Here is a 24,946-nt window from a genome sequence, read left to right on the forward strand (position 1 = left end):
GCCCCTCCCCCATTCATGCTCTGTCTCTCTGTCTCAAAAATAAATAAAGGTTAAAAAAAATTTAAAAATAAATAAATAAATAAATAAATAAATAAATAAATAAATAACATTCTAGCTCCACTACCTACTAACCTACCAGACAAATGACCTTAGACAGATTTGGCCCTCAGTTTTCTAATCTTAAAATTGGGCAATAAATCAGCACACAGTCAAAGGAACGGGTTATTGTGAAGGTTAAACTAGTTATTCAATCAAAAATATTGAGCGTCGTTCCTGGCACATAATAATGACTACTGTTTTCTCCTACTATGAGCCACGGACTTCAGTTACATCTATCTATTCCTTCTTCCCTAAACAAGCTGTGTTCTTTCACACTCCCTGCTTTTTTTACACGTGTTGTTTTTAAGCCTATCACTGACTCACTATGACTGCATGTTTATTAATGTGAAGTTCCTTAGAGCAGAAATTATAGCTTTAATTCTTCATGAGGTATGGGACGCTGATTCATTTGATAAATGTTAAACCAGGATCATTATGTAAAATTAGTCATTTTAATAGTTTGTACTTACATGAGAAAGGTCAAGGTGACCCTTTAAAGCTCATTTGGTTTTCCTTTTCTGTTTACTTAAATGCTGACTTCTAAGAATAAGTGAAGGATTAGAAAGCTTTCGCCTTCCCAATTTTCAGGCTCTCATCTTCCACCTACTCCTTTCTCACCATCATTTACAACAAAGCCATCAAGACCGACCCCCAAGGCAAAGTGATCCTTAAATACTATATAAAATTGTAAGGGGTTATTATTACTACTAGTAATACAGACAGCTCTTGTCTCTGCTAGTAACTACGGGCAGAAACTTGCCCAATAATATGGAGAGATGCTGTTTCCTGTCTCCCCATCCCCACCCCCTTCCAGGGAGAAATGCTGACCTACGCAGGTTAGGAACAACATATTGTCTCTCACATGGAAACGGTGCAAAATAAATGTCAAAGCTGTAAATAAAAATGAGATTGGTGGATAATTTAAAGTTTGAAATATTCCGGGGGCTTGGGAGATTTAGGTGATTTGCAGAAAGGTTAGAATCCAATCATTTCAAGGATACTGGGTTCTCAGAAGTCTAGGAAAGGCAAGAGGAAAAGCTTGCCTTTCAACACATGGCCTGAGGCAGGTCTCATACCTGTGAAAGGTATCTACCTGCAGGGCCTAGATCCTTCCCTATCCTCACTATTCCACTTTAATTCCATTATATTATAGAGTAGGTAACCATTAATTGTGCTGTGTCCTGGCCTAGGAACAACCATCATATAATGTTGTCCTAATGGAAAAGTATGTTCCCAGTTCTAACAACTGGCTAATAGAATGCTCTTTGCAGAGTGTCTCACATATAAGCTAGGGACCGCACCAAGCTGGATTCAGTTCCCTCTGGAGAACATGTGCCAAAGGTTGTGTCCTACATTTTGCAGTAAAAAGAAGCCAACCTCCGTGAAATGAGTAATGTGGGATCCTTGGTCAAATTCTCAGATCCAAATCTGGGTTAAGCAATAAATAATATAACGATAAGAGAGCAAGAGGAGACCAGATAAGAAATGGGAAAAAGTGGAAGCTGAGAAAGTTGGAGCCAGGCACACCAAGGTGAGGACCTGCCTCATAGGAAGCACGTTCTCTTTCACTCTCTCTCTCTCTGCCCTTCTCCTGGGAGCCCAGGGCAAGCTCCATGCCACTATTAGATATGAGCTCAGACATCACTACCTTAGAGGGTCCTCCCTGACTATCCACCGTTACGGTGGCCCTCATCTTGAGTTATTTTCTTCTCTTCATTGCGCTTACCACTCTCTGAAATGACCTTACTGCTTCTTTACTGTCTGGCTCTACCTAAGAGAACATGAACTCCTTGAGGAGTCTCACTCATGTCATGCTCACCAGTGTATACCCAGGACCTGGGGCAGTGTGTGTGCCACATGGAAGGCACACTGGAAATGTCTGTTGAACAAACAGGCTTGTTGTGTGAGGTTTCAATGATGGAATAAATGATCGACTTTTCTATATAACTAACCTCCCCTCGACCCACCTACCTACTCATCTGTCTACTTACCCACCTACCTATCTGTGTCTGGTATAGCACTGCTATACTGCTGTATAATAATTATTATAAAAGAAGCAAAAACAGAGAATGATACTGTTATGAGTCAGCAAGTACTCACTGAACACCCAGTACCTGTTTCACAGTACAGGAGAAGAGAGGGGTATAAATCACGGCCCTTCCAGGAGACAAAGCAAAAGTCAGCTGAAGACTGATTGCAGCTTGAATGCTAACTTAAAGTCTGCTCATAGGTGCAGGCAGTTATGTCACTTGATAAACTTCTTTAGTCAATGCTCAGAATGTATAGGAACTCCTAGAATCCAGCCAACACTCTGCTGATGTTGATTATGGGGAGAAAATGGAAGAGCGGCAGTGATGTGGGCAAAGCAGAAATCGGCTCTGCACCTCTCCCACCAAGTTAGCCCTTCAAAAAAGGCTCTGGGTCCATCTTTCTTCACAGGGGAGCATGGGGGCCCCTTTTGCCCACATGTGGCGTGCAGGCCCATTCATCCTGGTACTTAGCCGCACCAGCCTTTGCTCCTCCACTTTCTGCCGAAAGGCAGGGCTGCTGCCACGTGGAGCTGGAAGCGACCAAGACGGAGGTTTTGTCACTTCCTTTCTCCCCAGTATTGCAACTGCAGCTGTAGTCCTGCAAGCTGCCTTTCGGGGAAAAAAAAAAGACTGAAGAACAGGCCTTAGTGGTCTCTTTCAGCATTAGATTTCCATGAAATCTTATCTGTACAGGGATTCAGAAAATGAGTAAACTGCTTTTGCAGTGTTTTGGGCATAGTTCCTTGACTCACACTTAAAAGCTGGGAAAGAAGACATTTATTTAAGACAGTGGTTTTCAAACTATTTTAAAAGTAGCAGACTACTCTTTTGTAAATGAAGTTTTACATAGATCCTTACTACAATAAACAGGAAGGGGGACTCCCCTCAGGTTGTGGCCAGGTCAGGGGCTAGGGGCCAGGGGCTTTATTTTCTCAGCTTTCCCCTTCCCCTCTGAAAGGGGCCCTTGACATATCTGAGGAACACAACTGGTTTAAGGAGAAAGGGAAAGGAAGTTAAGATTGATAAAGAAAGTAATGAATGGGGAAGAAGGGAAAGCTTTTCCTTTATGTGGAAGGAGAGGTGGAGCTGGAAAGTCACCACTTTGTAACCATCATAGTAAAGACTGGTTCAAGCAAGAATCTTCACTGAATGCTTAATCTAGGAAGGAAAGTTTGACAGGAAGCAGAATATATTCATGATCTTCAAATGTCTCCCCATGGATTGCTTAGAAGAGAGAAAACTCTGCTTGTCAGGGCACAAACATCACTGGTCTGAGACTTCAAAATGTGAATATCATGAAAGACAAAAAAAGGCTAAGGAAGTGTTTCAGATTAAAAGATAAAAGAGAGAGGACATCTTAATAAATGTGATCCTTGACTGGATCATGTACTTGAGGGGGGAAAAAACACTAAAAAGGACATCACTGTGACCAGCAATAACATATGGACTATGGATCCTCAATTTGATAAAAGTACTGTATTGGTGATAAACTTCCTGAATTTGGTAACTGTACTGTGGTTACGTAAGAGAACATCCTTGTTCTTGGGAAACATATACTGAAGCATTTGGCCTGATGGGGACAGGATATGAATGAACTACTCTCAAATAGTTCAGAAAAAAAAACCATAATACAGTATTTGCAGATACAGAGAGAGCAGTGGTTTTCTGAGTGGGATCCATAGAGGTGCAATGGCATCATCCACTTTCCAGAAATACAAATTCTTAGGTTCCATCCCCCAGACCTACCAAAGCAGCTGTGTGTGGGTGGGCCCAGGAGTCTGTTTTTACAAGCCCTCCAGGGGATTCTGATGCACACTAGAGTCAGAAAACCACTGGTACAAAGAGAATGACAACACAAATGTGGTGAAACATTAAAATTGGCAAATCTGGGGAAAGGGTATATGGGAGTTTTTTATATCATTATTGAAACTCTTCTGTCAGTTTGAAATTGTTTCAAAATGAAAATGAACAGTAACAACAACAACAGCAAGATTACCCTGGGGTGATCTATATACAGATGTGGGAAGGAGAGACCTTGGAGGCAAATCATGGGGGTTCTTGCAGGAACGTGCACGGGAAGTGATGGGATCCAGGACGAAGGGTGCCATGCCTCCTGTGTAGTGTGAGGAGTGGAATGTTGGTCTGCACAACAAATCTCCTTGCAGAAAACGTGAGCACCAGATCTACTAACCTGAATAAGACAGTCCAGCAATCTCTATAAAGAGGTCCTCTTCAGAAAAGCTTTCGGGTAGCATGAGGAAAGCCGTGGTCACAGCACTCTTCAGATTTTTATCAAGGGCTGACCTAAGAGCAACATTCTCATTCATTGCTATGATTTTCACCTGAAAAAAAACAGAACATTCAGAAGAAAAATTGCAGTAGAGTATTGCTCAAGCTACGGGTTTACACATGTACTGGAGCTGTCCCAAACCCTTAGCCCAAAAGATCTTAGAAGATTAGGCCAGCAAACACAAAATAATTGCTATTCTAATAAGCAATCCCAGAGGCTTGCATTTGATGCTAAACCAAAGATATCAGATACAAGAAAGAAAAGAAAGAAAAATTTCTCTCAAATGAATAAACTCTCCATGGGTTTTGAAAAAGAAGTCAGTATAAAAGGAATGCATGTCCTTCGGGAAATTTTATATTTTACAATTTTATAGTCTCAGTCTTCTTTACTTAATTTCATGGTAGAGAAAGGCGTTTAACTCCTTTATTTAGAACTCACCTTTGTTCTTATCCATATATAACCTAAGCACTTCATGCTTTATTTTGAACTTCACTAAGGAAAAAGGAAAGAAAATTAGCGACAGTAGAAGCAGATGGCTTTGGGGATAGGTGTAGGTTCTGGTCTAGGGATTTACTAGCTGTGTGAATTTGGGCAAATTATTTAACTTCTCTGAACTTAAGTCCTCATCTACAACATGAGGATAAATACGCAGCAAAGAATTGTTTCAAAGATCGAATGAAATGATAAATGCAAACTATCTCATGTACTAGTGAGTGACTTGGTCAATAAAAAGGATTTTTCTTCTGAATACACCCACCAGAAGCTGCTCTCTTTGACTTCCACCAAGTCCATTAAACTACACATTGGTCCAGTCTGTTCTGAGATTCTCTGTTTTGAAGACTGCACTGTAAAGTCAAGAAAATGTGTTCAACAAGGCTATGATGGCAGGGGGCTGGGAATGGGATCTAGGACAGGGATGCCCAGGTTTGGGGTATTCACAGGTGTGAAAACATTAAAAAGTATGGGAACTGATGATATTGGTTGGCCAGCTTTTTAAAAATAAATAAATAAATAAATGAAAAAGGAATATGGGCGGGGGGGGGGGGGAGAGAAAGAAAATGTGTTCAAGACCCAGCTCCACCTCTTACTAGCTCTGTGACTATGGCCATAATCCCTTATCAGTAAAATGGGGTTAATAACAGAACCAAATTGATAAGGTTGTTGGTTAGATCATGAGATACTGCATATGGACCCGTAGCTTCCTTCTGGGTCTTTCTTGCGGCGTGACTCAAGAGCTTCTCTGGGCGAGGGGTTGTCACCTTTAATAAGCACCAGAATCTCTTGGGAGAGCTTGTGAAAATGCATATTATTAGGTCCACCCCCAGAGTTTCTGATTCAGTGGGCCTGGGTCAGGCCTGAAAATGTACATTTCTAACAAGTCCCTAGTAATGTTAATGCTGCGGGTCCAGGAACCACATTTTGAGAACCACTGCTCTCAAGTACATACTTAGAAGCAGAAATGCCAAGTTGCTCTTCGGAGTGGCTGTGCCAATTTACACTCCCAGCATGATCCATAAACCATCAGGCTGCTTCGGACTGATTTTCTAAACAAGGCAGGGGTCTAGAAGTCCCTAATAAAGACTCTCACACAAGCAAAATGGATTCGCTTTCCGTACACAATGTGGCGCTGTCACCAAATCTTCTCCCATTCTAGAGAATAGGGCTTAAGTTGCCTTTTATTTGTCAAAGGAAGATGATTTCTGAGAAAAATTAAGATGGCACATAAAAGACATACACTATGAGAAACTCTGAAGTTTTATTGGACGGCAAGGATAAAGGAGGGATGTCTGTCTCAAAATAGAGTTTCTTTTTTTAATTGTAAAAAACAGCATTATGAAACATAACTATTTTATAAACTTAAGAACCTCACTTCTATCTTTCACCTTTTGTCCCTACTTTTTTTTCTAAGGGCATATTTATAACATCCAAACGTCTCAAATGGTAGGTAAGCCACTTTATTCACTACTACCAACTCCTCCCTTGTAATTACAGCACTTAATAGCCCTTAATTAAGCCTTTCAGCACTTGGGTGAGTTTAGCATTATTGCAATCATCTGCAGAAAGTAAAACGAAGGTGCAGTCCAGTAGCCTGACTTGCCCAAGGTTGCATAATGAGTTGATGGCAAAAATCAGGGTAACACCCTTATACTTGGCAAATCCTGCTCTAAATATTTTGAATTATTCTCATGCATTTAGTTAGGAATCTGTTCTGGCTAACTTTTTTTTTTTTTTTTTTTTTTTGGTGCTGGTTAATTTATCTTGAAAAGATGATTAAAAGCTATGTTAGGGTGCTATAATAACACCTATATTTATTCCTTGAATAACTTTCATGAACTTTGTATTCCATATAGAATCATGGATCTAGAAGGGGAACCTCCTTATCTTACTAATGGGGAGACTGAGGCCCGGAGGGTTAAAAGACTCCCCCTTGAGAAGCACCCCAAGAGAGGACATAGGTCCCTGATTTATCCAGAGCTCTTTCTACAACCCTGTGACACAGGTTTACTTCCAAAACCCTATTTGTCATCCTCATTCATCAGGTCCTGCTCAATAATTCTTCATCCTCTCTCTTTTTGGTGGCTTTTACAGAAAATAAAAACAGAGGTTATTCTGAGATGCTAACCAATCACAGATGCAAAGAGTAACTTTGGGGAAAACGTTCCTATTCAAAGCAATACACTTGTTCTCTAAGAAAGCTGTTCTACTTAGGTTGTAGAAAAGCAGTCTGTTTGCTGTTTAAGGTTAAGAGAGTAAAAATAAAAGCATCCTTACTCAAAGGAAAAATGTCAATTCAGAAGACTCTGCTACTGTGCTGATCTGGCTCTCCAGTGTAAGGTGACCTAGGAACTTGTCTCAGCAGCACTGTTATTTGTGGTTCAGAGTGAAAAGCCAGCGAACTCTTGGGACGCTGCCAGAGAGGCCTGGGAAAAAAAGAAAGTCCTCAGATTTGTGAATAGCTGTTTGTATCTTACTGGGAATGCCCCGACCTGAACCACACAGATAGCATTAGCACTACTGCCAAGGAGAAAAATCTTTACTGGGAAGAGGAAGGGGCAATGCTTGAAGGGACTTTCAAAAGCCCAACTCGGAGAGATTTGTGAGTACCTTTCAAAACAGAAAAAAAAGAGAGTCACATGTGGTTTCCTCTATAATACGGTCACAGGGAGACAGTCCTTGAATTGCAAAAAGTGAAGTTACAGTTCACAAGGAACACAGCCCTACCTAGTGTTCAAACACTCAACCAAATGACACTTCTCACAGAAGTTTCCCATTCCAAATGACCAGAAAGACTAATTTTTCTAAATGGTTACTGCTTGAGGACTAAGAAGAAACACTGAACATTCGAGCTAGTTGAAACCTTATTATATGCCTGTTGGACTGCAGGCTTTTCCAGGGTCAGCAATGTGGTGTTATTATTTTTTTTATTCCTTTAGCAACCACAGAGAAAAAACTTAGTTGTCTGAATAAGTATATTAATGGCTCAAATTTTGCATTTCAAAGGCTAGGGACGCAAACATTTGCTCACAACTGGGCAGAGCCCAAACCAGTAAGTCAGGTTTTCCAACTCTCTTTCAGGGATCTTTAATACCACTGGGAATTTTCTATCTGCAAAAAGCAAATCAATAAATTTACAATATGGTAATAACTGCAAAACTGTGAATATACTAAAAACCACTGAATTGAACACTTTAAGTGGATGAACTGTATGATATATGAATTATATGTCAATAATTTGTTATAAAAAAGCTATATTACTAGCAAAATATTGACATTGTATGTCAATGTGAATGTTTTAAAAATTCAAGCCAAATTATCTAAACATAGATATACAAAAACCCAGACTTAGGTTAAATAAATTAGGGGAATGACTTAATTTTACTTTAGAGTTCTTTTGACCTAAAAAAGGATTGGCCACAAGATTCTGTTAAATACTTTAAATTTCATATTTCATAGAAATATGACTTGGGAAATGACTCGGAAACTTAAAGCTGCCCTAGAAATAAAAATAGTTCATCTCCTCAATTACAAGGTAAGTTAATGGTAAAGTATAATAGAAATTTAATTTACACTCAATTTTTTCCAGAAATGTCCATCTTTTTATATTTTATATTTATTTCTTTTATATATATATTTTTAGAGAGAGAACGCACACAAGTGGGGGAAAGGGACAGAGGGAGAGGGAGGGAGGGAGGGGGGGAGAGGGGGAGAGAGGGGGGGGGAGAGACAGAGAGAGAGAGAGAGAGAGAGAGAATATCTTAAGCAGGCTCCACGCTCAACACAGAACTTGTTGTTGGGCTCAGTCCCACAACTCTGGGATCATGACCTGAGGAGAAATCAAGAGCCATTCACTCAACTGACTCAGCCACCCAGGCGCTCCTATATTTCTTTTTTTATTATTATTAATAAAATTTATTTTTTATAGCAGTTTTAGAGTTATAGCAAAACTGACTGGAAAGTACAGTGAATTCCCACATACCCTCTGTATATTCCTTTTAAAGACATGAACTGAGAAGTTCTATTTGCAATATGGAACACAATTTTAGAGCTTTAGACAATATCATTTAACATAAATACTTCTTTGAAAATACATAAAAGCAAAGAATTCGCACTCGTATTCTCACAATTCTAAGATCTTCAATTATTTTTTTTTTGTCCACAATGCTATCAACCCTCTTTTTATCAGATTTGTTCAAGTTTCATTACTATTTGCTGCCACCTAGTGGCAAAAATCATTGGTTTAAAGATAGTTATCACCGAATTCTCTGGTTAGCAGTGATTTCTAGGTGATAGGGAAGCTGCCTAATGGGTGAAAGTTAATTTGCCCATTTATAATTTTTGATTTTATTTTTTACCATGTGTTATTTTCAAGTGATTCTTAAGATAGCCTAGTTTTCTTGAGTTAGAAACTTAATAAGCCTGAAGAATAGTCATCATTCTTGATAACATTTTCTTTTTCAAGTTAGATGAGAAATGCAATTTTTATCAAGATGGGTGTAGCAGCTACTACTTGTCTTGAGTTGCTGGTTTTATTTTACCAGGATATGTGACATTTAGATGAAATCTGAGGTCATTTCAGGGCTTAAATTCTGAGATTTCATGGTGTTTCATTTTCTAAAGCTTATTTAAAAAAAAATGGAAATATTGTAAGCACAAATCATAGTACAGAGCATAATACAACATTTTCACATTCAGTATCTCACTTTATCTCAAAATAACTGAGATAGGCAAGGACAAAGAGAAAGTAAAGATCATTTCCTGAGTATCTACTAAGTGCCAGACATTTTTTTTTTTTTTAACAAATGTTTATTTATTTTTGAAAGAGAGAGAGATAGAGTGCAAGTAGAGGAGGGGCAGAGAGAGAGGGAGCCACAGAATCCAAAGCAGGCTCCAGGCTCTGAGCTGTCAGCACAGAGCCTGAAGTGGGGCTCAAACTCATGAACTGCAAGACCATGACCTGAGCCGCAGCTGGACACTTAACCAACTGAGCCACCCAGGCGCCCAGTGCCAGGCATTTTAGATTTAGGCATTTCTCAAATCCCTTTTAAGGTTGGTGTCTGTCAGCCTCATACACAGATGAGGATGTCCCAAGACTCAGGGAAATTAAGTCATTGGTGCAGGGTCACATAGCTGGGGAGTGTCAGAGCTGGGATCCAAGCCCTAGATCTGAGTCTAAAATACCCATGTTCTTTCCAGCATTTCCGTTCTGCTTCTACTCGTCACTGCCTTCGTGAGGCAGGCAGGACAAGCACTGTATTTATCCTAGATAAATTACCTGAGGTTCAAAAAGATCAAACAAGTTTCCCAAGTTCACATAAACAGCTAATAAGTGGCATGAATGAATAAGACCCAAGGCTTCTAATTCCACTTGCATTACTCTTCCATCAGGCTACACATTTTGTAAATTAAAAAAGAAAAAATGGAAAGAAAATTAACATACACAAATTTTCAATTACATCTATTTGTTCAATTATTTTACTGATTATCCAGCTTTACTAGATTGTCTTTATTAATTATGCAGCTTAGAAATGAGAAATTCATCTACATAAATATGAAGTTATTTCAGTAAGCCTATTGCTTCTGGACTTAAATGTTTTTAGTGAAGTGCACAAGTTTAAAGGGAACAGCTTGACAAATTTTCATATATAGACTTACCCATGTAACTATTGCCCTGATCAAGTGGTTCTGGATGTTCTAATGAGCTGCACTATTAAATTCTAAGCCCAGAAGCAAGGCAAGAGAATTGTGACTGCCCATGTATATCAAGAGAGATTTTTATGGCACAACCAAGTGAGCTAAGGTTGTATAAATCTTTAATTTTTGCCGTAAATGACAAAAAAGGGAGCAGCATAGTCCCTCTTATGGGAAACATTTGAGAACAATCCATGTACCCTGTTGTGGGGCCTGAGACTCTCTAACAGCACAAAAACCGTTCCTTGCTGTGACATTAGCAACTGTGAATATGTCACACAGTTCTTAAACTATGAAAAGACTCCTTCATGGAAAATAGGCTATATATCAGCAAAAAAGAAGAAATGTAATATGTAAATACATGTCAAAAGTTCAAGTCCTTTCCACTTTTTTCCTATGCCCAGGGGGAAGCCTTCCCCCCATAGCCTCCTCTAGTAGAATCCCAAATGAGGGAAGGACTTATCGCAGGATCTCACTACTGGCCTGAGGAGAGTAAGAAAGTGGATCAGAATCTACTCCCCTCTGAATGACTACCTGGTTTATTCTTTTATTCAACAAATGGTTGCTGAACGCTTACTGTGTGCCAGGCATTGTCCCAGGCACTGATGGGATACGTCAGTGGACAAAAACTGCCCTGTGGCACTTACATTCCGAAATGGTGATCTGGGTCATGCTGATAGAGGCTCCATTGAGGCACTGAGCACCTCTTCTGCCATCCAAAGGTACTGCCATCTATAGGTACTGACTCTGAGGCTGATCCATTCAGACAACTGGACTATCTTTAGAGAGCGGGCAGGGGTAGTGTGGGTAATATCTGGATATTGTTTGGCACTGAATTCTATAAGGACTTAAAGGAATCTGAAATGCATTTTTGTTTCTTGGAGTTCCATCTCAATGCAATCACAAAGACGAAAGCAGGGTTAGGTTCAGAGAGGAGAGACATCCTTAACTGTGGCAGCCAATAAAAACTTGCTCACCGGTTTCTGGAGTCGTCCAGCAATGTATAAATTATTCCAGTTGAGGAGATCTTCAATCAAAATACTAGTGCTAATGACCCCATATTTGATAAGCTGGAAAAGAAGAGAAATGGGCATCAAGGAGGGCAAAATACCATACTATTGCTTTTGCAAATGCAAAACCTAAGGTAATAAATTTCTGAGCAGAGTAGCACCTAGATTTCCAAAGCCATTTAAGATCTACCTTGTGAAAATACAAAGTCTGTCACAAAGGATTAGTTTCCAAGACTGATCTGTCCCCTCAGTGATGTGAGGTGAAGTAACCACTATCTTTACTCAGGCTCTTGTGATGTTAAAGGCACGACAGCTCTTAGGTGCTGTCCAGTACCTATTGGTCCTCCCTGGATTGGAAATAAAAACTGAGTCTGTACCACAGACAGTGTGAGAAGCCAAGATATAGTTCATGGTTCTCATCCGAGAAATAAGAAACCTAATAAATGGCATAACCATGGTAGCAGTGTAAAAACTAGGTCCCTGAATTTCAGTCTGGGCTTCCAACATTCATTTCATCACAGAATACAAGACATTTTCTTTAGAAGTTTTCACCAAATTCCTTTACATGGTGAACTTCCCTTTTGCTACTGTAATTACAAAGCCACATCTCCAAAAATTAAACCTCTTTATCAGAGCTAAACACATGGAATTATGGCTAAGCTCATTTCAAAACCAATTTGTACAAACCCTAAATGTAGTTGTTCCAGGTTACAAAATCCCATTTGCTTCAATGAATAACTTCAGACTCACTTTGCTAAACTTCAGTATCCAAACAGCCTTCTCAGGCTACGAATATCTAAAAAGTAGCTAAAGAATTTCAATTAAAAAGTACAGTCTCTTTGGCATATAATTATGCCCCAACATTTGGTTACTGGAGCTTGTAATATTGTTTGAAACCACTAATTAGAGATAGGCTCAGCATAATACTAATTATGGAGAAAGAACAAAGCTATGCGTTTGGCATGACTGAAGCAGACGCAAAAAGCTGCACCGAGCAACAATCTCCCCTCTGATCTGGCTGCAATACTGCAGAAAAAGCCCTTCTTGCTGCAGGCATGTAACAGCTGGGAGGTAATGGAAACACCACTGACCTGAAAGTCACTAACTGTCACTAACGAGTCGCATGACCTTATGAAAGCCATGTTCACTCTCTGAACCTTCATCTTTTCAACTGCAAAATGCAGGCGGAGCAGGATTAGACCTCAACCAGAAAAGTATACATCTAGCCCAGAGGCTATGCAGACATCACCAATCATAGTGCCCATTCCCGCCAAGATCAGACAGGTCTTCAAAATCCTTCTCAGGTCAATACTCCAACCTCCTGCCCTTCAAAGTGTGATCCATTGACCAGCAGCATCAGCATCACTTGGGAGCTTGTCAAAAAATGCAGAATCTCAGGCTCCATTCCAGACCAAGTGAGTCATAATCTGCACTTCAAGGAGATCCTCAGGGATGATTTATGGGCACATCAAAGCAGGATTGATCTAAGCAATCAGCAGCATGAAGCAGAACTGACATAGCTGGTGGAACCTGTATGTCAACAGTAGCCCAGCTAATCTCTGGGAGGGATGTGACATAGTCCCCCATTGGTCCTCTCAGGCTGCGGTCCTGCCCAGGTCTTGGGAGCTCTCTTAGAGACTGGCCCCCTTCATGTGAAAGACCCTTTGGCAGGGTTCCTGCTGTCAGACAACACTCTGCTGGGATCTGTGCATCTTATCTGCATCCTCAAATTCCACCCACTTCCTGGCACCAGGAGGTTCCTATCATGTGGCACCACATTCTCCCAATTACCCTCTTCACTTCCAACTTCTTCCTGGGAGTATCTGTCCCTCCATATAGATAAGACTAATCTTCACACTCATCCTTAATGGGCCTGCCTATTCCTCCCACTGACCAAACTAGCGGTTCTCAAAGTGTTTCCCAGACCAGCAGCATCAGCATCATTTGGAAGTTTGTTTGAAATGCAAATCCTCATTATTAAGACAGTAATCTTAAAAGTTCTTATCATAAGAAAAAAAAATGTAACTATGTGTGGTGATGAATGTTAGCTAAATTTATTGTGGTAATCATCCTGCAATACACACACATATCAAATTATTACATTGTACACCTAAAACTAACACAATGCTATATAACTATATCTCAATAGAAAAAATACAGGGACACCTGGGTGGCTCAGTCGGTTAAGCCTCCGACTTTGGCTCAGGTCATGATCTTGCGGTTCATGAGTTGGAGCCCCGCATTGGACTCTGTACTGACGGCTCAGAGCCTGGAACCTGCTTCAGATTCTCTGTCTCCCTCTCTCTCTGCCCCTCCCCTACTCCCTCTCTCAAAAATAAACATTAAAAATTTTTTTTAAAAAAGAAAAGAAGAAAAGAAAAATACAAATTCTCAAACCTTACCCCAGACCTACTGAATCAGAAACTCTGGAGATGGGGAACTGCAATCTGTGTGTCCAAGAGGCACCCTAGTGGGTCTGATGCTCATTAAAATTTGAGAACCACTGGCCAAAGGCAAAACTTAAAGACAGTTACTCTCAACCACCTTTACCCAGCAGGAATGCGAACAGTTCCTAATTGCAAGAACATATATATTCAGCTGGTATTCTAATATTTAATTTAATAACCACCCAAGTTACAACAAAGGTCCGAAGTCACTTACCCTACCATCACACATGATCAATGGATTATAGTAGACTCCAGCGCCATAGTTATTCTGTACAGTGGTGATAATCTTGGGCCCCAAAACTTTTAGGAAAGAGTAATGATTCCAATTTTTTTTCAGGTTCTTTGAATGCCATGCAACAGGGTCATCTACTGTGAAAACAAAGTCCAGCATGGCATTCTGGGAATGAAGAAAAGAGAACGATTTTAGTTTTGATTCCTAGAAAGGCACCTAAATAGAGCGGAAAGCTCCAACATTCTATGCCATTATGAGTAATAAAATAGAAGACCTGAAGCTGTCAGCAAAAATGTAAGCAAGTCTCTGGTACCAGTTTGAGCTTGTTTTCATCAATACACATAGTAACAGCAGTACTGTCCTGCCCAACATGTACTCTTCCAAATACTTTGAATTATATGCACCATAATTCATTCTATCTTCAAAATAATCCTGCAAGATAGGTACTGTTATCATCCTAATTTTAGAGAAAAAGAAACCAAGGCACAGAGTAAGTTCCATGCCTGTGGACACAAAGCCAGTGAGTGGCAGACACAGTCTGGTTACAAATTCTTTGTGCTGAACCTTATGCCACCTGGCCTTTCATCTAAATGTGTCCCACTCTTCTTCCGGATCAAACAACACAGTATGACAAAGCTCTGTAAAATATTATAGAAAGGGAAATAAGTTATTTTAATTCTTAGCCATTCACCAACCACTCACTGAGCACCTACAAGGAGCTCTGATAGATCCGGGGGTAGAGATTAAAAAAAGTCTACTGGGGAGGAGACAAATTATCACTAAATGAACTTGACAGAGGAATGCAAAATGTACTAATTTCACTTACAGTGGGGTCAGAACAGGAAGCAGAAATCTTGCTATAAAATCATATTCTTCAAGACTCTGATAAATCTGAGTCCTGAAGAATGTGCAAGAATTAAGCAGGCGTGGTGGAAATATTAGAAGGATGGGGAAGGGAAGGGAGTCCTGTTAAAGGAAAGCATTCTTGTAGATATGAGAGCTGGCCATGTTCCTGATGCTGCATTGAGTTTGATGTGGCTGGAATAGAACACAAGCTGGGGGCGGTGATGAGACCAGAGACCGAGGCTGGTTGCCAGGCTAAAAAAATTTCCTACAGAAGAGCTCCCTGGAGGTAGACAGACTAAAGGCCGGGAAACCACACAGGCGGTTAATTGCAAAATTCCCAGTGAGAAATGAAAAAGATACTAAGTAAGGCACTGAGGGTAGGGACTGATCTGAAACTTCCTGTTGGAATCTATAAGACTTGTTATCTTGTAGGGAATGAGGGTGAGGGAAAGGGAAGAAAGGGCCTGTTCTTGGAGGAAATTCCAGGTCTACTCAAAGGAAAATCTTCATGCAAAAATGAAGAAGTGGCTATTAAATCAGGAGGCTAAGGCCTGCTCTAAGTTTTTCAAAATGTAATCCACAAACCACTGGTGAAACTGAAGATCTGGGGTGGACATGTTTTTTAAAAATGTATAATTATGTTAATACAGGTTAGAAAAAATAACTAGCCTATAATAATCTATAGAATTTCCTACAATCTATAATTTTTCACATATTGTCAATTTAAAGCAAAGTATCACTTAAATACAGTATAGTTGAGAAAAAGGAAACCCAAGCAACAGCATAGATGGCTCCACCAGGAAGTGAACAAACTTTAACCTAAGGACAGATTAGAGCCAGGTGTCCAAATCCAAGAGGGGCCCTATCACAATCTGCACACTTCTTTTTCCTTAGTTTATTAAAGAAGACAGTGAATTGTTAGGCTGTGCATGAACTGCCACAAGTAAAAATCCAGTTCACCAGACAACATCTCTATTTAGACTCCATTTCCTTTTATGTTAATTCAGCAAAAGCTCTAAAGCCTTAGCGGAGAGAGTCATTAACAGCCCCATTTCAATGAAAATATTTGCCTGCCACTTCGCTGCAAGGTCTTGAATCTTGTCTCCACCTTGAAAGCAAACTTTTTTCCATTTTATTTACGAGGGGTGGGGGGGGGGGGAGGGACTGCAACACAAGGAACACCGTACCCTCACTCCTGTTGCGCTCAGCCAACTTTAAAGAGTAACAACTCCTAGTTCTAAATAGACTCTTGTTAAATGTTCTGAGCATTGGTAAATATACTGGTCACTCACTAACTTTTGCTGGTAACTTCCCTGAGTCTGCCCTGGCCCTTCAGCTTCCTGAAGTCAAGAGGCTCATATTGTATTTTTTCCCACAGCGATACATGTGACTCTCAAATTTGGCTGCGTTATCAGAATCAGCAGGGTATTTTTTAAAATATCTGAAGCCCAGGTCTGAGCCTACACCAAGTAAATCAGAATCTCCGCAAGTGGAACCCAGGCATCAGCATTTTAAAGTTTCTCGGAAAACTCCAATGTTCTGCCAAGGCTGAGTACGCTGAACCAGCACCAGGCAAATATTTCCTTCCTTCCATCTTGCCTCTGCATCAGCTTTCCCCTCCCCATAACTGCATCTCCTGTTCTAGACCGGAGATAAGTGGGCTCCTACTTATCCTCCAAAAGTCAGCTCATGATGTCATTATACCAGGAACACTTTCCCACAGTTTGCACTTTGCTAGCTGATATGTGGAGTGCTCGTAGTAGAGGCAGCTCTAGGGCTCTGGAGGGATCCAAGGCAAAAGGCACCTCGTGAGATGAGGCCGATTCCCGACGTGGGGCCTGCCCCGGGGCCAGGCTCACCTTCTGGTCTGAACTGGGCCCCACCTGGCGGTACACCCCGGAGCCGTAGGCGAAAGCCAGGCTCAGCTCCTCGGGGAAGTGAGACAGGATCTTGCGGAAGGCCACCCCCGAGCTCTGCAGCGCCTGAAGCGCCATGGGGTCGGAGCTCAGAGACACGGCCCTTGGAGGGGCAGAGCAGGGCGGAGGGCTGCTGGGGGGGGGGGGCAGATACCGGGGCAGGCAGTTAAGGGTGGGGAGTTGGAAGCGGCAGAAGACTGCAGCCGGGAGTGGGAAGTGGAGGGACAGGCGAGGGCTCGGGGCTACAGGCCAGCCCCAGCCCAGGACCGAGAAGAGCCGGGGCGTCGTCCGGGTGGTCGGCGGTCAGGCCGGCCGACCTGCCAAACCCGACCACGCCTCTCGGCAGCACACGCGCTTCAAAGGCGCAAGAGATGACGCTCTTCCGCGGGTGGGGACGCGAGGGCTCCGCGGAGACCCCTGGTGGTCGGAGGAGCGCGCTGCAGGCTAGCCGCCTAGGCAAGTGACTTGGAAAGACGGGTGCGGGAGAGTGTCAGCTACTTGAACTGCTTTTGAGCCTTAAGAATCCGTGTTCGTTCTCATCTCAAACACATTTCAATAAATGGCTATAAAATCATGCATGTGTATTGAAGAATATTTTTAATGAGGTGAAATTCACACAACTAACGTAAAAGTGTACACTTTATGTGCAATTCAGTGGCAGTACATCACAATGTTGTATTACCATCGTCTCTACCCAGCTCCAAAATTGAAGATTTTGAGGGTTTAGGAAATCACACATAAAATTAAAATCATGTCCATTTCCACCATCCAGAGATGATCACTGTTAAGATTTAGCTGTGATTTTTTTTTTTCTTTCTCCCTTAAAGCTCTTTTCAAATCCAGTGATGGGTATGAAAGTGTTCATGCATGGTAAGGACTGCACCAATGTTCTCTGAGGTTTGTATTTCATTCTAAGGGTGATGAAGAGCCTTTGCCCCTTTGCCTCTGGGATTGGGCTCACAGAGGGCACATCAAATGCAATTTCTGGAGGAAATAGGACCCCAGGTGAGAGCTCACCTGTTTATGTATAACTAGAGAAACTTGATAAAAATCACAGGGCCATTCAGGATGTACTTTAACTTCCAGGACATAGACTTTTTAGATACTTGTTTCTTCTTCCCTGACATACATTGCCTTTCAAAAAGTGTAAGTGGTAATAGGTGAACTCAGGTAATGTTGATGCCTTTCACATGCAGTTTTCAAGGAGTCCCCTCTACTACCGGATGGCAGGAAGTTACTATCTCCACATTACAGATGAGAAAGCTAACATGTTAGAGAGAGAAAGCAATGTGCTTAGGATCACAATAGCCTGTGGCAAAAGGGGAGCTAAAATCCAGGGCTGAATGTTAGTTTAGATTAGAACGGGGTAAGCAGGGGGAGGGAGAGCAGTTAGGATGTTGTTACCATAGTTTCACTGGGAACTAAAGATGCCTGGCGGATGATAGAGGCAAGGATGAGATTAATTTAATTTGAAAAGTAATTATGTGAATTCAAACTCTGTAGGATCTCAGGGTCTATAAAGGGGAGGGACAAGCAAATCCAGAACTCGTAACATGCAGTAATGAAGCTGGGGCACCCAGCATCTGGCGAGACCTCTGATATGGGAGCGTTAATCAGTTCTGGCTCTGTGGGGAGAGACCAGAGGAGATTTTGCAGTGATGGCATCTGAGCGGGGGCTTGAAGAATGGGTAGGATTTTATCAGGCAGAAGATAGATGAAAGGAAGTTTTACAAAGAGACTGATAGGCCATGATGACAATAATTATAGGTAATATTTGTTCATTTATTTATCATTCCCAAGCACTTTCTTTTTTAAAAATTTTAATTCTGGTGTAGTTAACATTCCGTGTTACATTAGTTTCAGGTGTTCATTATGGTGATTTAACAGTTCCAAATATTACTGCGGGCTCATCAAGATAAATTCCCAAGTGCTTTCTATACTTACCTCTTTTCATCATTCCAAAGACCCCAGTAGGCAGGTTCTCTAAACTCATTTTTCACGTGAGGAAACAGACAGCCTAACAGGAGAAGCAAATTTCTCAAAGTCACAAGGTTAGGAGAGTGGAGAAGTTGGGATTTGAACCCAAGGCTCTGGAACTCCAAAGGCCAAGCTGTTTACCATCATGTTTTAGTGCCTTCTAAAATGGCCGACCTGTGAGGCAAGAGAAGCAAAAGGGAAATCTGTCAGCTAAGGTTTTGAGGAGCAGCAGCAATAGCCAGAGGTACAACCCAGAGACCAGAATAAGGGCAGCGGAAGGGAGACACAGTGTGTCTCAGTCTCCCAGCGCGAGCACAGCCATTTTGGACTAAATAGCACCGGACTAAATAGCATTCGGACTAAATAGCACCCTTGCCCAGATTGTCAGAATCTGAAACACACTCACTGCAGAATTACACTAAAACCTTTCACCCAAATACAGTGAATAAATCTCCACCAGCTGTGTTTCTTTCGTTATTCCCTCCAGGAAATAATTCAACTTTGTTTTGTATTCCCCCCCTCCCCGTTCTTTGCAAATAAAAATGTAAACATTACAAAAACATGTATACCATCCCTCAGAAACAGCCACTGGTAATCTCTGGTACATATTCCTCCAGATATTTTTCTACATACATATTAACATTAAAAACATTAAAAAAATTGTTTTAATGTTTATTTTATTTCTAATGGAGAGAGTGAGTGCACGAGCATGAGCGGGGGAGGGGCAGAGAGAGATACACACAGAATCCAAAGCAGGCTCCAGGCTCTGAGCTGTCAGCACAGGGCCTGACGCGGGGCTCCAAACTCACAAACCTTGAGATCATAACCTGAGCTGAAGTCAGGTGCTTAACCGACTGAGCTGCCCAGGTGCCCCAACACTAAAAACATGTTTAAATGGAATCATATGACAGATAGTATTTTGCAATGTGCCCTTTTCACTTAACATACTGGGGACATCTTTCTGTGTCAAATATATAGATCTATGTCATCCCATTTACTAGCAGCAAATTTTTCTAAACTATGGATATGCCATCGTTTGTTTAAACATTTTCATATTGACAGAGCTCATTTCCATTTTTCAAACATGCAAACAATGCTACGGTGAACATCCTCATACAAGGACCTTTGTGTACATGTGCAAATATCACTATAAAGTAGATTCTTGGAAGTGGAATTGCTGGGTCAAAGTGTCAGCGCCTTGCTAAAACCCCCTCTGAAAGGTTGTACCAATTCACACTGCCACCCATGAGGGTCAGCCCTTGATATAAATGAAGATTCTGCAATGTTCTCCATTTTTCTCCCTTACAGGCATTCACAACTAATTATCAGTAATTTTCATTTTCACAAACACTTTCCTTCCTGATAATGCAAAACCACCAGCTGGAAAGTTCCATCACATTCCTGTGTGTGTTTTGCTTTTCCCCAGAAAGAGGCAGAAGCAATAGCAGAGAACACATTTGTATTCTTCAGCAGAAAGCTCCTCGCTTCTAGCAGTTCATCCGTTCCCTTTTAAATTACCATGGCTTGCTAAGTTAGAAACTCTTAAAAAGCCTTGGTGTTCTATATAATCACTTTAGGGTTCTGTTGGAACTCTCATACCAATGAAATACAAATGTTAGAGAGCCCTTTACACTGCAGATAAATGCCACCTGATTTGACTGAATGTTGGGCCTCATTTTTCTGATTTATCATCCAGCTGTTGGTTTTGTATCATTAACAATGACCTTGTCAGGTTGGGTTTCACTAGGACAAGGCTCACCTTTTCCATTTTTTAAAAGGCCTTGTGAAATCTCATTATTTTTATACCTTAGTTTTTCGTCTAATCAGTGGTTTAAGTAAAGGACAGAAAATATTTTGGGAGAGAAAAATCCAAGCTCTGTGTTTCTTATGATCAGTCACACGTTTATTATTTGTCTGGTGATGGAAGTGAAGAAGAGGGGTCTTGATCTCTGCCCATCAAAGGAAGTTCACCTTGTCATATCTGTCCATTCTCAGCTGATTTTTGATGTAGAATAATTGGCTCAGACTGAAGACATCATTTACTATCTTTAGTCTCTCATCAGGGATGCTCATGTACCCCCTGAGTTTGAATCTGGCCCTAAGATTTAATAGCGGTGTGATGGTTGGCAAGACAACCGAGAAGCATTCTGTGCCTTCATTTCCACATTTACAGAATGGCCATAGTAATAACACCTACATTATAGGATTGTTGGGACAGTAAATGGATGAATGGTATCCAGAAAGTACATAGAATAATGCCTGCCACAGAGTAAGCTCTCAAATATCTCATTGAATTCTTTTTTTTTTTTTAACGTTTATTTATTTTTGAGACAGGGAGAGACAGAGCATGAATGGGGGAGGGTCAGAGAGAGGGAGACACAGAATCTGAAACAGGCTCCAGGCTCTGAGCTGTCAGCACAGAGCCTGACGTGGGGCTCGAACTCACGGACCTCGAGATCATGACCTGAGCCGAAGTCCGACGCTTAACCGACTGAGCCACCCAGGCGCCCCTCATCTCATTGAATTCTTAAGAGACAATGTACAAGAGGAATTAAGAAGCGTCGTTAAACCTAACATCTTTATGACATTTAGCATTTCACATGAAGCACTTTTCCGGACATGATTTTATTTAATTCTTAAAACAAATCCTGGGAAATGAATGGTTATTATTCCAATTTTACAGATGGATAAACTGAAGTGTAGAAAACGAAGTGATTTGCCCGAAGGCACAGAGCTAATAGCAGCCCCTGCCAATACAGCATCCAAGTCTAATCCTTTTCCTCTTGCACCATAAAAATAACAGAAACTGTTCATTTTCCTAAGGGATTTGTTCACTCATTCATTCATTCACTCATTCACTCTCTCACTGAAATCTTCCTCATTTCTTAATCCTAGCTCAAATAGCACCTCCTTCTAACTGGGAGTAATTGTGCTTACCTCACAGGATTGTCATAACAGCTAAAGTGGTTAACATAAATGAAGTGCTTAGGAAAATACCTGATATGTAGTGGATATTGTGTATGTGTTTGCCATTATTATTAATTATTATTACCTATTGTCCCTGAAATTTAAGCAAGTCAGCAACTGTCTACTTTATCTCTTTGTAAAACTGGCCCTAAATTTTGGGAGAAACTGAGTTGGCAAAGACCCCAGTTAGAGGAGAAAGAATTAATCACTGTATACCAAGTCTATCTTTAGCCACCAAAGTCTATAATCTAGATTTGGTGTAGAGCAGCATGTCCCAAAGTGGGTTTTCACTGAATTATTATTATTCAGAGTTATTTGAAAAAAAAATCATGGTCAGCTGAGTTTGGGAAACTGGATTAAATAGAAGCAAATAGATTTCTTTGCTGTGGGATTTCTCAGAGCATTAATAGATCAATATGCATTGTGAATCTCTAAAAGAAAAACAGAGCACATAGCACTTTTCAGTTTCCCAGACTATGTCTTCCTCTTGTCCCCCTCCCTCCTCCTCTCCCTTCCCCCTCTCCTCTCTCAACATCTTTTGGAACTAGTATTTCATGGCATCAATTTAGAAACATTGGTGCCAAGCACTCCTTTGCTGCCAGAGAATCATATCATGGTCCCAAACCAATCAAGACCTCTTTTGCCTGAAGGCACAAGAGGATGCCGTAACCTAAGAGAGAAACTAAGAAGAAGCATGAATTACAGGTGTAATGTGTGGTTGTAAAAACCCAAGAATATCTATGCCTTTTATTCTGAGGATGTCTTTGTTTAGACTCCAAACTGACAAAATTCTTTGAATGATCTTCTTGTTTAGGATGCTACTCTCCAAATCTCCAGGGTTTGAGCATGTGACCCTTTGCCTGGTATATTACTACTTTGGGCATCATCTGGGGCTCCTCATGGATGGAAATGATTGAAGAAGAAATACTACAGCTAATGCCCACACACCTCTTTATTACTACTTCCATGGATGAAACACCAAAGCCCAATGAGGAAAGTACTCGTAGTATGATGTTATTTTTTCTTTTACTTTTATTTTTAAAAGTATCATGGCTTTTTGACCTTTTGTTGATGCATAGCTCTGTGAATTGTAACACATTTATAGATTTTAACCACAATTAAGATATAGAACAGTTCCCTCACCCCCAAAACATCTTTTTGTGTAGTATTCACCACCATTTCTATATCCATCTCAGTGAGGTGTCTGGTCAAATCTTTTGCTTATTTTGTTATTGTTGTTGAATTGTTTGTTTTCTTCCTGTTGAGTTTTGAAAGTTCTTTATATGTTCTGGTTACAAGTTCTTTGTCAGATATGTGATTTGCAAATACTTTCTCCTACTTTGTAACTAATCTTGTTATTCTTTTGAAAAGTTTTACTTTTCATTGAGTCTGATTTATCAATAGGTGATAATTTTTTCTTTTAAAAACCGTATTTTGGGTGTCACATCTAAGAACTCTGCTTAATCCTAAGACCAAAAAGCTTTTTCTCCATACTTTGTTCTCACTGTTTTAGAATTTTAGGTTATACAATTAGATCTTATCCATTTTGAATTAATTTCTCTATAAATTGCGCAGTTTAACTCAAGGTTTATTTTCTTAAGTAGGTGTGTATAAATTTCCCAGCAATAATTGTTAAAAAGATTGTTCTTTCTCTGTTGAATTGCCTTTGCACTTTTGTGAAAAATCAATTGGTTATGGTTTATGTGGTGTATTTCTGGACTCTCCATTCTGTTCCATTAATCTATATGTCTGTTCCTCCTCTATTGCCACATTGTCTTGATTAGTGGAGGTTTATAATGTCTTAAAATTGGGTAGTGTGATTCATTCAATTTTATTCTTTTTTTAAAAAATTATTTTGTATTCTAATTCTTTTGCCTTTCCCTGCATTTTAGAATCAGCTTGTCTATATTTGCAAAAATACCACTGGAATTTGTACTGGAATTATGCTAAATCTATAGATAAATATGGGAAGAATTGACTTCTTTACTATGTTGTGTCTTCCAATCCATGAATATTGTATGTCAGTCTCTCCATTTATTCATGTTTCTTTAGTAGTTTCTTTCTTTTATCACTTAAAATATTTTCTGGCACAGACCAGAAAGATGGGGACTTATCTATCCTGTTCTGCTGCTCACTTTCAATTAGTACACCACATCTGGGGTCAAGAAAGAGAAAAATAAGTAGGTGTGCCTTACCTCTCTAGGACCACATCTCTTCTGATCAGAAAGGAGGTGTCCCACATCTCTCAGAGTTTCAGGTTCCTGTGAGTCCCTGTTGCTACTGCTGTCACTGCTATTGCTACACAGTTGCTTGGAGACTAGTGCAAAGGAGATGAGGAAAAAAAAAAAAAAAAGAAAAGAAAAACCCTCAGGTGACACCCTTATCCTGCTCCTAGAGCCATAACTAGAGGACTTCTCTCTGTCAAAAAAAAAAAGGGGGGGGGGCAAACTGTCTTTTAGTTTAATCAAAATTCTAGTCTTCTTTCCTAATTTGCTACTATTTATTTTTCAGAGACCTCAAATATTTGCTTCAAGCATCATTTTTAGGTTTTATAGCTGCATTCAGTGGGTGAGAGACGGTAGTGTGCTAATTCCATCTTAACTGGAACAAAAGCCCCTCTGATATTATTTAGATGATGAAACTCAGGCCCTCAGAGATTAAGGAAATATCTTTAAGGTTACACCACAAGTGATGAAGCCAGAATTTGAAACTGAATCTGTATGAGTACAATCTACACAATCTACATGCTACATTTTTTAAAAAGTCAAGTTTATTGAGGTACAATTCAATTATAATAAAAGTCACCTTTTCAAAAGTATACTGTTCAATGAGTTTTGACAAATACATAGTTGTGTAAACACCACTATAACTAATGTATCAAATATTTTCATCACTACTCCAAAAAGCTCCACCATGATCCTTTCTAGTTTATCTCTTACTTGT

The 24,946-nt window shown here is 40.4% G+C and overlaps 1 protein-coding gene across 5 annotated transcripts in view; it reads right to left on the reverse strand.

Moving 5' to 3' along the window:
- The window catches only part of TAMM41 (TAM41 mitochondrial translocator assembly and maintenance homolog), a 49,250-nt gene extending 31,871 nt beyond the window's left edge, over window positions 1–17,379 (reverse strand). For 3 of the 5 annotated variants that reach the window (XM_030307423.1, XM_030307420.1, XM_030307421.1), the window contains exons 1-4: window positions 16,949–17,379; window positions 14,280–14,462; window positions 11,586–11,678; window positions 4,321–4,471 (exon numbers count right to left, since the gene is read on the reverse strand). In XM_030307423.1, coding sequence (XP_030163283.1) covers window positions 4,321–4,471; window positions 11,586–11,678; window positions 14,280–14,462; window positions 16,949–17,137 — 616 coding nt within the window. In that variant the 5' untranslated portion in view covers window positions 17,138–17,379. Of the gene's footprint in view, window positions 1–4,320; window positions 4,472–11,585; window positions 11,679–14,279; window positions 14,463–15,123; window positions 15,333–16,948 lie in introns of those variants that run through there. The other 2 variants (XM_030307422.1, XM_032592354.1) reach the window with 2 other exon arrangements.
- Window positions 17,380–24,946: the final 7,567 nt, after the last annotated feature.

Source organism: Lynx canadensis, chromosome A2, assembly GCF_007474595.2.
Source record: "Lynx canadensis isolate LIC74 chromosome A2, mLynCan4.pri.v2, whole genome shotgun sequence".
Classification (NCBI taxonomy): Eukaryota; Metazoa; Chordata; class Mammalia; order Carnivora; family Felidae; genus Lynx; species Lynx canadensis.